This window comes from Leptidea sinapis, chromosome 5, assembly GCF_905404315.1.
Source record: "Leptidea sinapis chromosome 5, ilLepSina1.1, whole genome shotgun sequence".
Lineage (NCBI taxonomy): Eukaryota > Metazoa > Arthropoda > Insecta > Lepidoptera > Pieridae > Leptidea > Leptidea sinapis.
This window is the reverse complement of record NC_066269.1, coordinates 3,666,393-3,681,246: the sequence shown is the minus strand read 5'-3', so window position 1 is coordinate 3,681,246 and position 14,854 is coordinate 3,666,393. Positions and strand designations below refer to the sequence as shown.

The 14,854-nt window shown below is 47.3% G+C and overlaps 1 protein-coding gene across 15 annotated transcripts in view; it reads right to left on the bottom strand.

The window, feature by feature from the left end:
• LOC126964480 (spectrin alpha chain) overlaps positions 1 to 14,854 on the bottom strand; it is a 64,620-nt gene that overhangs the window by 43,043 nt on the left and 6,723 nt on the right. For 2 of the 15 annotated variants that reach the window (XM_050807609.1, XM_050807610.1), the window contains exons 3-13: positions 14,625 to 14,798; positions 13,688 to 13,954; positions 12,864 to 13,052; positions 12,215 to 12,403; positions 11,390 to 11,560; positions 10,676 to 10,843; positions 6,703 to 6,942; positions 3,525 to 3,713; positions 2,173 to 2,281; positions 1,118 to 1,297; positions 164 to 348 (exon numbers count right to left, since the gene is read on the bottom strand). In XM_050807609.1, coding sequence (XP_050663566.1) covers positions 164 to 348; positions 1,118 to 1,297; positions 2,173 to 2,281; positions 3,525 to 3,713; positions 6,703 to 6,942; positions 10,676 to 10,843; positions 11,390 to 11,560; positions 12,215 to 12,403; positions 12,864 to 13,052; positions 13,688 to 13,954; positions 14,625 to 14,798 — 2,061 coding nt within the window. Of the gene's footprint in view, positions 1 to 163; positions 349 to 1,117; positions 1,298 to 2,172; positions 2,282 to 3,524; positions 3,714 to 4,166; positions 4,302 to 4,359; positions 4,497 to 4,552; positions 4,669 to 4,772; positions 4,890 to 4,965; positions 5,083 to 5,158; positions 5,276 to 5,351; positions 5,469 to 5,544; positions 5,632 to 5,737; positions 5,855 to 5,930; positions 6,048 to 6,123; positions 6,241 to 6,316; positions 6,434 to 6,509; positions 6,627 to 6,702; positions 6,943 to 10,675; positions 10,844 to 11,389; positions 11,561 to 12,214; positions 12,404 to 12,863; positions 13,053 to 13,687; positions 13,955 to 14,624; positions 14,799 to 14,854 lie in introns of those variants that run through there. The other 13 variants (XM_050807615.1, XM_050807616.1, XM_050807617.1 and 10 more) reach the window with 13 other exon arrangements.

Genomic DNA, 14,854 nt, shown 5'->3' with positions numbered 1-14,854 from the left:
CCAGCTAGCCCCAATGTTATTCTGAGGGCATTGTTGCACAGGTTCGATTGTCCATACCTGAAGCACTGCTGTTTGATACAATATGTGCTGACAAGTCAGTCCTGTCCTAGGGTCCTGCTGAGATTTTTAGACACCTTGTACATTTCAGATTTTATATTATTACCTTGCCATAGTCCTCGCTGAGTAGCTGCCCCTCCACCTCAGAGAGCCACAGCTCGATGTCCTCGGCGGCTCGGTTGTACTGCTGCTGCGCGGCGGCCTCTTGCAGCTTGGAGCCCTTCAGCGACGAAGCCTGCACCAACTTCTCCCACTGCGAACCCATCTCCTCCAGCCGAGACGATATTTGCGCTTTTGGAAAAATATAGAATGTAGCTACATTAAAATAAAATTTATAATGGACAAACCTGTTTGATACTGTTACTGTCTGATCTCAAATTTTAGTTCTAAATATCCAAGCACTATGTCCGTTATACATCACATACTGGGGAAGGCTCTTTTGATTGTTACTGTCAACTTAAATAAATTTTGTAATTTTGAAGGGATTCTTTTCAGGAAGTTAATTTATTTATGGGTGAAGTAACGGTAACAATTATTGGTAAAAAAATATTGAGAAAAAATAGTTAAAATTGAAATTATGCAATCATAACCTTAATTCTCAGTAGGAGCTAAATGTGAAACTAATTACTAAAATTGTAAAAAAAAAGAGACGTGCGTATATAAGAATAATGATAAATGAAATTGCGTGCGTACAAAGTACACGTCAGAAGTAAAACCTGCTTTGTGCATTAACCTCTAAGCTACATATGAAGTCCTTGTACATGTTGCTAGGATAACACATGATTTCAACCGCTATGAAAGACATTACCATCACCACTACCATATTTATGTTCTCTTGGTGTCTAAGACGTCTGAATGTATTAAGGTATACTCGCGTCATACACAAGACAATCTCTTCAACTATGATCGCCTGTACCAAAACATGCTTCCTATATCATTCTCCCGCGTTAAATATCATGAATTTATGTGTCTGTCTCTTCTTACTGTCGCTTTTTCGTTTCATCGACTTTCAAACGATGCTAAAGAAGTTTTAATATAGAAATAAGAATGCGAAACTTACGTGCAGCGAAGTGTTTCTGCTCAAGCAGGGCATGTCCCGAGTTGGTGATATCGTGCACGCGCGGCTTGTTGGCCTGCAGCTCCTGCTCAAAGTTCTGTTGCTTCTGAACCTTGCCATTCAGGTTGGTGGGGTCGAGGTAAGAGTCATCCGTTGCGAACTTCAATTTCTCGTTGATCCATCCTGTAGATAAACCAAAATGAACTCAGTGAATCTCTAACAAAGTAAAAATACCAAATTCCATATTGTTAGCTAGTCAGTACATTTCGACCTTTTAGTAGCAGCTCGCGGCAGGTCCTGTACACAACTTATTTAATCCTATACTGATCTCTATCTTCCTAATCATCTCTTCCTAGATTATAAGTTTGTTATCTGAGTAAATAAATCAAGTATTAACTTAATAGGTACTACTTAAGGTATTCATTGAATCAGGCGTTATTTTACGGAAATCCATAGTTATCCAAATGCTCCAGAGTACCAGAATTTTCGCAAGTCAAAATCTCCTGAGATGCCTCGTGTAGAGGCGAAAGACGTGTCGACTTGATTAAAGACAAAACTTAGCAGAATTTACACTCAATAAAAATTACAAAATTTGATCAATAAGGTATTATAATTTCTTCAATAACAAACGCCTCTGACAAACCATGAAGGTGTAATAATATAATAAAGACGAAACTCTTAAAAACGTTGCACTCAAGCAAGTAAGTTGAGACCGCAAAAGGGTTGAACAGTCCTCACTTTCTGAACAAATAAATGGCATTTTGTTTCCACTACTCATACTCAATTTGTCTGTAGATTGTAAAATATACAACTTTAACATTCATAAGATAAACTTTTGGATCTAAATGAATGAATATGTTAAAATCCCTGAGCGATAGAACGTGAATGTAAACTGTCATATTAGCGTCTGGGTGAGGCCAGTTAGCAATCGGTACTTTTGACGTACTTTAATGATTTCTGTACGCCATCTTAGTGACGTCACAGTGATGGCGGCGTGTCTCTACAACAACGCGCGGATTGTAGGTACAGACAAAAAAAAAGCAGCACACAGTCCCCACCTTTGGTCTCATCGCAGTCTCTCTCGAACTGCTGGTACTTGTAGGCGTCTTCCAATAGAGCGCGGCGCTGGTTCGACTTCTCTAATAGAGCAGCGCGACGCTCCAACAACTGTGAGCATAAATATCATAATATTATTATAGTTAGTTAAACACTAATTATATTTGATTAACACGAGTGTTACCCATTTAAATAAAACACTTTTTAAGGATTAAAACGCGTAGAATTGTAACTGCGTTTTAACATTGGTTTTTTGCGTGAAAGTTGCCATTACATCCGCTTCGACCAATCAAAAGTTTTGGCAAAAGAGAAAGACTGGTAGAAGACAGGCTAAAATTATCTAACACCTGGGATCCAATTATCTCTCAATTAAAATAGGTACCCAAAAAATAGTCACTGTCAGTGAATTATGCCAAAACCCATCTGTCTATAGCAAATACCACCTACAGCTGAGGCAACAAATGGCGCTAAACTTTATTATGACAAAATACTATCTCGACTCTTGTCAACCGCAGTCCCTCTGTAAACATGATCTGAAAGGAAGGCACACATTTTTTTCGAAGGTTGTACCTTTGGTTGGCCACTGTAAAATACAGAAACATTTGGCTGTGCGGAGCGGAAATGAAGGACTTCGCCGTATATGAAGGCACTGTATAGCCCTTAGATCATTTATACGTCTAGATAGACTGTGATAGCTGTGAAAACGTCGAAAAATAGTATTTTGAGCTATGCACGCACACTAACACAAAGTAACATACAAATCGCAAGTGTAAGACATAGCTTGTCACACACTCTTAAAGTTAAAAACCTGGCCTGTTTTCATCAGTTTTCTAGCAGCAAGAGGCTCTATCTAGACGTATAAATTATATAAGATGCCTACTTGGGTTGTCCAGCATTTGTGTATGTCGGTGTCTATGTCAGTGTTGCGTTTGCGATGGTGACGTTATCGAGTCTCTAAGAATAAAATTTGTGCATGATACAGAAATAGTATGTTATTCTTTCTGGCAATGCCCCCATTGTTAAATACTATATTTCCAAATTGACTTTAGTACAGAATAAGAATTAATAGCCTGTTATAAACTGATAGTATTTCTCGCCAAAGCTAGTAAAGATTTCGAACATTGTGATTAACCTAATCTCCTTGGATGTGGTGTTTCCACGTAAAAGCGCCAGTCCAGGTAATTCTCAGTCCAAATGACATAGCGCTTTACTAACTGATATGTACTTATACAATATTTTGTTTGTTGAATACGTTTACAAAATACCTAACTTAAAATAAGAATATTTTACCAATGTGTTATAAATATTGTAATGCCTGAGTGGTTAGAAAATATTAATTGATCAATATATGCACCATTTCTCTTCTCTGCGCCACATCATCAGCCGCGTAGTGCTGTCCCTCAATCAGTTTGGTGGCAAACTCGTCAAGAGCCTTGATCTTCTCCTCCTGAGCAGCGAGCGACTTCTCGAAGTCCTCGTGTTTCTTGAGTAAGGCTTCCACTGAGTCTAGCGAGTCACCGACATCTTCGTTTGCGAGGAAAGCCTGCAATTTATACGTCAATAAATTAAATAAAAAAAAAATCCTCAGATACCTAAATACCTTCATACAAGCTAAAGAAAGTACACCACTATTTACATAAAATTTTTGACATATTATGAAAACATTTTTAACTAATCTAAAACATGTTAACTATTATACGGTTCTGCCCATCCTCCGTTCTATGTATCCCTTAGTTGCCTCTTACGACAAAAAAGGAAGGAGATGGGGTGGTGCTATTCTGGTGCGACACCACACGCATAAGCACCTAAACTCGAGTGTAACCAACTCTCTCCGCACCCCGCGGCAGCTATCGCGTACATACAAAAGTAATATGTTGACTACGCAATTTTCGTCGGCGGCGCCGCGTGCAGCGCGGCCGCGTCCCGCCGCAGCGTGTCGAGCGCGGCCTGCACGTCGGCGGCGCCGCGGTGGCGGGCGCTACATAACAGTACGCACCTCCTGCTTGTGCATCCAGGCGTCGGCCTGCTCGGTGTCGCGGTAGAACAGCTGCAGGTCCATACACTGCAGGTACAGCACGCGGCGCGCGTCCCACAGCGCGTGCAGCGCGGCCGCGTCCCGCCGCAGCGTGTCGAGCGCGGCCTGCACGTCGGCGGCGCCGCGGTGGCGGGCGCTACATAACAGTACGCACCTCCTGCTTGTGCATCCAGGCGTCGGCCTGCTCGGTGTCGCGGTAGAACAGCTGCAGGTCCATACACTGCAGGTACAGCACGCGGCGCGCGTCCCACAGCGCGTGCAGCGCGGCCGCGTCCCGCCGCAGCGTGTCGAGCGCGGCCTGCACGTCGGCGGCGCCGCGGTGGCGGGCGCTACATAACAGTACGCACCTCCTGCTTGTGCATCCAGGCGTCGGCCTGCTCGGTGTCGCGGTAGAACAGCTGCAGGTCCATACACTGCAGGTACAGCACGCGGCGCGCGTCCCACAGCGCGTGCAGCGCGGCCGCGTCCCACAGCGCGTGCAGCGCGGCCGCGTCCCGCCGCAGCGTGTCGAGCGCGGCCTGCACGTCGGCGGCGCCGCGGTGGCGGGCGCTACATAACAGTACGCACCTCCTGCTTGTGCATCCAGGCGTCGGCCTGCTCGGTGTCGCGGTAGAACAGCTGCAGGTCCATACACTGCAGGTACAGCACGCGGCGCGCGTCCCACAGCGCGTGCAGCGCGGCCGCGTCCCGCCGCAGCGTGTCGAGCGCGGCCTGCACGTCGGCGGCGCCGCGGTGGCGGGCGCTACATAACAGTACGCACCTCCTGCTTGTGCATCCAGGCGTCGGCCTGCTCGGTGTCGCGGTAGAACAGCTGCAGGTCCATACACTGCAGGTACAGCACGCGGCGCGCGTCCCACAGCGCGTGCAGCGCGGCCGCGTCCCGCCGCAGCGTGTCGAGCGCGGCCTGCACGTCGGCGGCGCCGCGGTGGCGGGCGCTACATAACAGTACGCACCTCCTGCTTGTGCATCCAGGCGTCGGCCTGCTCGGTGTCGCGGTAGAACAGCTGCAGGTCCATACACTGCAGGTACAGCACGCGGCGCGCGTCCCACAGCGCGTGCAGCGCGGCCGCGTCCCGCCGCAGCGTGTCGAGCGCGGCCTGCACGTCGGCGGCGCCGCGGTGGCGGGCGCTACATAACAGTACGCACCTCCTGCTTGTGCATCCAGGCGTCGGCCTGCTCGGTGTCGCGGTAGAACAGCTGCAGGTCCATACACTGCAGGTACAGCACGCGGCGCGCGTCCCACAGCGCGTGCAGCGCGGCCGCGTCCCGCCGCAGCGTGTCGAGCGCGGCCTGCACGTCGGCGGCGCCGCGGTGGCGGGCGCTACATAACAGTACGCACCTCCTGCTTGTGCATCCAGGCGTCGGCCTGCTCGGTGTCGCGGTAGAACAGCTGCAGGTCCATACACTGCAGGTACAGCACGCGGCGCGCGTCCTACAGCGCGTGCAGCGCGGCCGCGTCCCGCCGCAGCGTGTCGAGCGCGGCCTGCACGTCGGCGGCGCCGCGGTGGCGGGCGCTACATAACAGTACGCACCTCCTGCTTGTGCATCCAGGCGTCGGCCTGCTCGGTGTCGCGGTAGAACAGCTGCAGGTCCATACACTGCAGGTACAGCACGCGGCGCGCGTCCCACAGCGCGTGCAGCGCGGCCGCGTCCCGCCGCAGCGTGTCGAGCGCGGCCTGCACGTCGGCGGCGCCGCGGTGGCGGGCGCTACATAACAGTACGCACCTCCTGCTTGTGCATCCAGGCGTCGGCCTGCTCGGTGTCGCGGTAGAACAGCTGCAGGTCCATACACTGCAGGTACAGCACGCGGCGCGCGTCCCACAGCGCGTGCAGCGCGGCCGCGTCCCGCCGCAGCGTGTCGAGCGCGGCCTGCACGTCGGCGGCGCCGCGGTGGCGGGCGCTACATAACAGTACGCACCTCCTGCTTGTGCATCCAGGCGTCGGCCTGCTCGGTGTCGCGGTAGAACAGCTGCAGGTCCATACACTGCAGGTACAGCACGCGGCGCGCGTCCCACAGCGCGTGCAGCGCGGCCGCGTCCCGCCGCAGCGTGTCGAGCGCGGCCTGCACGTCGGCGGCGCCGCGGTGGCGGGCGCTACATAACAGTACGCACCTCCTGCTTGTGCATCCAGGCGTCGGCCTGCTCGGTGTCGCGGTAGAACAGCTGCAGGTCCATACACTGCAGGTACAGCACGCGGCGCGCGTCCCACAGCGCGTGCAGCGCGGCCGCGTCCCGCCGCAGCGTGTCGAGCGCGGCCTGCACGTCGGCGGCGCCGCGGTGGCGGGCGCTACATAACAGTACGCACCTCCTGCTTGTGCATCCAGGCGTCGGCCTGCTCGGTGTCGCGGTAGAACAGCTGCAGGTCCATACACTGCAGGTACAGCACGCGGCGCGCGTCCCACAGCGCGTGCAGCGCGGCCGCGTCCCGCCGCAGCGTGTCGAGCGCGGCCTGCACGTCGGCGGCGCCGCGGTGGCGGGCGCTACATAACAGTACGCACCTCCTGCTTGTGCATCCAGGCGTCGGCCTGCTCGGTGTCGCGGTAGAACAGCTGCAGGTCCATGCACTGCAGGTACAGCACGCGGCGCGCGTCCCACAGCGCGTGCAGCGCGGCCGCGTCCCGCCGCAGCGTGTCGAGCGCGGCCTGCACGTCGGCGGCGCCGCGGTGGCCGGCCGCCACCAGCGCCGCGCCGCTTGCCTCGCACGCCGCCATCACGTCCTCGCGCGCGGACATCTCACCCTGTACAAACACAACACATATATTTATTGAATCAGGCTTATTCATTTTCATTATATTCGGAAATCCATAATTATCCAAATGAGTGTATTTTCCACTAAGTTTTGTCTTCGAAACGCGTTTTGTCTCTACACAAGGCATAGTATAGATGTCAGGGGCGTGCATATATGGAATATGCCAATAGGCATAGCCTACCTACCAAATGTAGAATCTAAATAATATACCCACACAAGATTCCAAGTTAATTACATAAATTTAGTTCATCGAACTTCTATTGAACACCCAACGAGTAAGTATTTCGTTACGCGATATACCAAATACCTAAAGTAAGCAGTTCCGATAATGCCTACTCAAGGGTAGTAGAATACGTTCAATTTCTATAACTAAATTTATATGTCAAGGTTATACGACCCCAGCAAAAAATATACAATTACTATGTATATCGTTCTTAAATATGACCATCGCAATTTGACATCTTTAACACGTCCTGGGTAGGCAAGCTTATGACACTTCGAGCTGACAACTGCAGCTGTCACGGACCAACGAAAGAAATTATACCTACATTATGATTTATGAGTAATTTTTATTACGTGTCTCGATCGCTTAGTGCCCGAGTTTCAACCCTATTGCGCTCCCACAAGAGTGTTAACATCGCACATGACGTGTTTCATGATTGTAAGATATAAAATATGACATTTCCGGAAATAAAAATATATTGTTCAGTAACAGGTTGCCCTGTACTTTACCCGGGGCATAAAAAGACTAGGGGAGTCCCAGGCCTACGGGTGTCGTAAGAGGCGACTAAAGGCTTTTTAGAAGTGGGAGAGTCACGCTGCCGTCTTTTGACGTCAGCACAATCGAGCCAGACTCGTGCGGGTTAATTACCACACTCGCACAGAATACCAGCGGGAAGTAGCGGCCTAGTGCCGCTATGTTTCGCATGGGTTAGTGTTGAGGACCGGTGGCCACCCCCCCCCCCCCCCCCCCCTCATTCCCCAACAAAGATTAAGAAAGCCTTAAAGAGATAGTACCCCAGGAGGGTACCGGCTCTACTGAGTCGGAGAATCCCTCCCCAAGCACTCTAGCTCGGGCTGCCCTTCGTATTCTGGGGAGGGCACAGAACCGCGCATGACCAAGGACAAACGAGGCAGTAACACCACGGCAACCTGCTCCACACTCAACGTGGACTTTTGCAATATCAGGGGAATTCACTCCACCTTAAAAGCCGTCCACCACCACCTTGAGACGGCGAAGCCGGCCTTGTGTTTCTTTACGGAGACGCAGATATCTCGACCTAGCGATACGTCATATTTAACGTACCCCGGGTACAAAATTGAGCACAATTTTTTGCCTCATGGCGGGGTATGTGTGTACGTTAGGGAGGATATCTGCTGTCGCCGTCTGGGCACTTTTGAGGGTAGGGACCTGTCTACTCTCTGGCTCCGCGTAGATTTAGAGGACCGCGACCGCATCTATGCGTGTGTCTTCAGGTCCCATAGTGGTAACGCAGAAACCGATCATCTCTTGGGCTGCGTTCAAGCGGCAATTGACGACGAGCTTGCACAGATCCCCTCCGCTGAAATCGTCGTGAGTCGTCGCCAACGCGGCTCCCGGATGTGGATAGCCACATGCCGTCCTTATTGGATCTTCTGCTGACTACACATCCCGATGGTTACCAGGTCTTTGTCAACGCCCCTCTCGGAACGTCCGACCATTGCCTGGTCAGGAGTGTAGTGCCTATCCGACGCCCACGTCGCAGACCACCAGCGACCCGCCGTTTGGCACTACAAGCTACCTACTTCTCCAATCGTGCTTAGAACGTGTGCCCCTGAGTTGACGCCGGTGCTAACGCGTTTATTCCGGCACTCTTATTCCAAAGGCGTAGTCCCTGACTCATGGAAGTCAGCCCTTGTCCATCCGATCCAAAAAAAAGAGACAGTTCGGATCCGGCAAACTACAGACCTATTGTTATTACCTCCCTGCTCTCCAAAATCATGGAGAGCATAATTAGCCGTCAGCTCTAGGTATAGCTAGAGGGTCATCAGTTGATCAACGACCGACAATACGGCTTTCGCCATGGTCGATCGGCAGGTGATCTTCTGGTATACCTAACATATGATGAGCTGCGGCTATTGAAAGCAAGGGGAAAGGCCTGGCAGTTAGCCTGGATATAGCGAAGGCCCTTGATCGTGTCTGGCACAATGCGCTCCTTGCAAGTGCACCTCCAGCTTCCTCACTGGGCGCAGCATACAGGTCGTTGTCGACGGACATTGCTCCAACCAGAAGGCCGTCAATGCTGGAGTGCCCCAAGGCTGTGTGCTATCTCCTACGCTGTTTCTTCTGCATATCAATGATATGTTAGAACCAACATTCATGCTATGCAGACGACAGCACTGGTGATGCCGTATACACGGGCCATGTAGGTCTCTCTCGGGAAATCGTCGACCAGTGCCGGGAGAAACTTTGTCTTCTATCGAGTCCTCTCTTGAGAAGGTCGCGGAATGAGGTAAATTGAACCTTGTCCAATCTAACCCCCAGAAGACTCAAGATTGCTCGTTTACCACTTAAAAAAACCCCATTTGTCGTATCACCGCTCTTCGACAACACTTCCCTTAAAGCCTCGCCTAGTATCAGAATACTGGGTCTCGAAATCTCGAGCGATTGCCAATTTCGTGGCCATCTGGAGGGAAAAGCCAAATTGGCTACAAAGAAACTTGGCGTCATTAATAGTGATTCCACTCCTGTGATTCCTCTGGTGTTGCAAGAGTTGTGGGCGGCGGTGATCACTTAACAACAGGTGACCCGTACGCTCGTTAGTCCTTCTGTTGTACCAGCCTGAAACTGACGTCGCTAAGATGGTGGTCTGTCCCACTGTCCCTCCCCGCGTGGGGATTATACCAGGGTATCTAACTAAAATCAATAAAGGCGGTCTTAAACTCATTTACTCTTTCAAAGTTTCTTAATAAGGTAAGTTACCACTTTGGAAGAAAATGGCGCTACGAATAATTGTTATAACAATTATGCTACTTAAAAAAAATACTCAAAGCTGAAAATGACAAATGAGAAATTTTGCTTTAACAAGATTGTGATTGCTATTGTTGGAAATAAACCGCCAGGTTAAAAGTAGAAATGGGCTGGGCATTTATGTCGGATGCAGACAGAACAATGGACACAGGTCGTCATGCATTGGATGCCCCAGGACAAGCAGACGTTAAGGCAGACCCCGAAATTAATGGCGAGACGATATGGATGCCTCTAATAAGACCTGGTCGGATCTGGCACAGGATGGAGATAAATTGAGTATAGCATGGGGAGGAATTGCTCAGCGAGTGGGATTGGTTAGGCTATAAAAACATAATGGGTTGCACTCGGGGCGTGCCGGCAGAAGTTAAAACTTGAACATTAATGTTGTGCATTTTTTAATATTATGCAATGGTTAGGGAATAATTTCGCACAAATTGCTTTATTTATCAGTATAAAAATACTAATATTCAGTTATTGCGCTATGGTACACTAAAAGACAATTTATATTACATAAAAAATTTAACACTTCAGAAGTATTACAATTATTTTACACTAGAAAGTTTATATTTCATACGTAATTTCAACGACTGTCTTACGAATTTTTGATCAGGTCACGCGCTGACGCGATTTAACTTTTTATACCCATCCCAAGAAATATGCTCAACGCCACTAAACAAGGTTTCACCTCAAAAAGAGATTATGAATATCATACCTTATGCTCCTGATGCCTCTCGAGTAAGGCCTCAGCACCGGGCACGTCCTTAGCGAGGTCATCGGCAGCGATCAGCGCGCGGATGTCGCTCATCCAGGACATCAGGTCCCGATAGTCGGCAAGGAATCGGTGCAGTGCGTAGGACGACTCTAACGCGAGTCGGCGCTCCTGTTGCAATCAAAAAGATTCGTGTTAATGTACAATACCAGTATAAGTAAAGTAATATACAGCCATATATATGTACAGTAAAGCTTATTTAAATAAATATAGTTAATTATCAAATTGCACAAAGAAAAACCCATATCCAACCATAAATATACCATAGGGCGATATCATAACGTCTTGTGTGACCAAGTTAAAAGAACTCACTCTCAAACTCTGGTCTCAAAGTAGCAAACACTTTGAATCCCTCACTTCTGGGAGATGTTGCTTTGTTGTTTAGATTTGAAAGAGCAACATCTCAAGACAATATCCTAAAATGCAATTATTGGGATTGAGCAGGTTATCAACTGTAAAGTAGATCCTGTATATGGAGCCACAACCTGATAGTTGAACAAGACATACCAAGATTTACGAACCATGCGTTACTCGAACAGTTGGCTCAGTTGGTAAGAGTGGTCCAACGGAACCCGAGAGGTTACGGTTTCGAGTCCCACATCATTAATTTGTATAATTTTATGATAAATTGGTATAAAAAAATAAACAAATACGCACCTGCGCCTTGGTGACGAGTCGCTGCCAGGCGGCCGTGATCTCGTCCCGCTTGGCGTGGATGGCGGGCGCGTGCTCCGCGTGGATCCCCGCCAGCCGAGCAGCCTCACCATCCAACGTGCCCACCTTATCCTCCAGGGCCGCCAGGTCACGTTCCACACCCTCGTGTTTCCTCTGCACATTTACGTTGGCATAAGATGGGATATAAACATAAAAAGCTGACATGAGACGGCTTGATTTCAATGTAGAGATTTTTAAGAGATCAGAAAATCTTGCACACAATCAATTATACTTACTAATATTTAGGCAACCGTTTAAAGATTTAAAACATACTGAACGCCGGAAGGTATCGCCTTGACAAAGCGGCCACAAGATGGATCTAGAGTCTGATTAGCTAGGGCTGGGTCAGCAATAGCATAGCATAGTTGGGGCACAATAAATTACTTCAATATGCATTTATGTTGGTCTCAGTAACCCATTCACACTAAAACTAGCACTGATAATTTCTATGATAAAATTCTCAAGATTTTTTTTGTTACATTCATTTATTGATGACAATGTTTTGCTCATAAAATGCTCCTCATAATATTATGTCTAATGTAAAATTTTGATTACACCACTTAACAATTACAATGAGAACTTTATTGAGAATTCCTATCATTATTTAAACCTTCTTAAAAAAAACTAAAAAACATACAGTTTAAATTTTCGAATCTCTCAATATAGATTTTATCTATTATAAAAAAAAACTCTTATTTGAATGTATTTTGGCATTTATAAAAAAAATGTCTACTAGTGGACTCCAGAGAACTGTGATCAGTTATTAACCTGTAAAGTCTGCACGGTGGCGAGGTCCCTGCCATAATCATCAGACCCGAGCACCACATCTTTCTCGGAGATCCAGGCGATCGTCTCATCAGCGTCACGGTTGAACCGCTGGATCTCGTGCGCACCGAACAAACGCTCCTGGCGCATCAGCGCCATCTGGCGGAGACGCTGCCATGCCTCATTCAGCTCCTGTGAAAATCCAACATTTTATATGATATCATATAAAGCCCGTTTCCATGAATTACTTGGAATTCCAATTGAACAATTCCAAGTGATTCATAATTTTTTTTTATGAAAAAGGATGTTAAATGATACCGCGGTAGTCGCGCAAGAGAATGTGGGACACGTGTGTGGTGGAAAACGTGCTCTGCAAAGGTCACGAGACGTCAACGTAATGTAATGTAACTTTTACGCAAAATCTAATTTAAAAATACAGTTACCATATTACACGAATTTTTTTTAAAGTGTTTTGTGAATCAGAAGAATGGAATAAAACAAAACAAAGATACACTATGACTGTCACTGCATTTCTATCTCACACAGTTTCAAAGTTATATCATTTAATCACCACTTCCATTTTTTAAGTTGTTATTCTGATACCAGAATGTGTCTGCACACTGTTTTATGCAGAGAATATAGTATAACTTACATCTTTCCGTTTGACAATGGTCTCCCTCTCCGGGTGTCCCTCCAGCACGAGACGCTCTGCCAGCTGGTTGACCTCGGTCACGCGGTACTCCTGCGCGGCCATGTCCTTTTGGAACTCGTCAAACTTGCGTTGCAGAACCTCCACATGTTCCAGGTCGGAACCAAACTCATCAGCACATACGAAAGTCTCCTGTGAATATAGAAAAATAAATATATTATTTAAATATGGTTAAGGTTATTGCAGTGCAGCCCTATTTCACTGTGATCAAAGTGATCCATTGTGATAGCCACTGCTAGCTATAGCTCACTGCTAAGATTGATTCTTTTCATGACTACAATTATATGTGTTGCAGTAGGCTGACATATCTCAAGTGGTTGAAGAATTGGGCTTCCCAAAGAGATACTACGTTTACACATTAAAGGACCACATTCAGAGTGAATGTGTAACAGGGTTTCATCTGCACAGTTACAGTTATTAATTAACATAAATGAAATGCTACTAGATATATATCAGAATGATAGTCACAAGCAGGTGCATTAGTTTTCTAGCAAGGTAGGCACTGTCGATCTAACTAGTCGTAGTAGGAAAATTTATGAGCAGGGACTCAATAGAAGTTTGGTTATAGAATAACGGAACCAAATTAACTAAATTAAGTTTAACACTATATTTATTAAGGTTCTTAAGAAGGTAGGCACTGCCTAATTGCCTATATGATATAAGTATGTTGACAATATCAAGAAATTTGTCCAATGAATGTCATTTAAATGGCATATAGATGGTACAATAAAATTAACTTGAAAACAGCAAAGTCAAACATTGTTTACCTTATCATGTATCCAAAACATGACCTCGTCGCAGTGCCTAAGGAACTGCACAAGAACCAGCGCCTGCTGCAGCTTCATGCCCTTCTCAGCGAGGCGCGACAGCAGCAGCTCCCACAGGCGGTGAAGCTCGTCCAGCCGCCGGCGGATGGTCTCCGACGCGAAGTGGCCGCCAGAGATCATCTCGCTGCCGGTGTTGTCCAACACCACGATGGCGTTGGAGTGTGCCGCGACCTCGGCCTCGAACGCCTGGTGCTTCTGAATCTTGGCCTGATGGATGAAGTCAATTAAGTCTTATATTTGTTGGTATGTTTTCGTAGGTAAGGGGCCATCCACAAATTACGTCACACGAATTTTATGACCCCGCCCCATCAGTGTCACAGTTGGTCACATTTGTGAGACCCCACCCCACCTAGTGTGATGTCACATATTTAGCAATTATACATTTAGAAACAAAAGTGTTCCGAAAAAATGTCATTTCCATTTAAACTCTTTTTCAATAAAATCAACATTAAATCAAATGAAAGAATGAAAATTATCAAAACATAAAAAGAAATATATAAAATATGCAGGTTTAGGTGTAGGCATGTAGTTTAAGTGTTGTGATAGATACTTAGATAAAAATATTATATTTTGAAAAAAATGTCACAAAATTTGGGATCCCTCCCCGTCTCTAGTCATACTATGTCACACTTCGCCGACACCCTCCCTACCCTTAACGTGTGACGTAATTTATAGATGGGCTTAGCAGCTAAGACTTATTTTTTATTGACATCTATAACATGTTCATCAAAATCGTAGCCCGAAATGATTTAATGCAAAGAGCATTAAATCGATTCGTGCTACGAAAGGCTAAGTAAAAAACGATCTGAAATATAATCAGATTTCAGAAGTCTTTTTTTGCCAATTCACCAAAAATCAGTAGGTGCAGGTAAATTACCTGTAGATTGGTGGGATCTTTGTAGCTCTCATCGCTCGCGGCCTGCAGCTTCTCCTGGATCCAGGACTCGAGCTCGTCAGCGTCGCGCTTGAAGTACTGGAAGCGTCGAGAGTCTTCCAGCTTCTCACGCTTCGCGCGTGCCTCTTGTTTGAAATCTTCATAGCGATTCAGTACCTAATAACAACACGATATAATAATATACTCATGTTTTGTAACTTTAATATGGAACA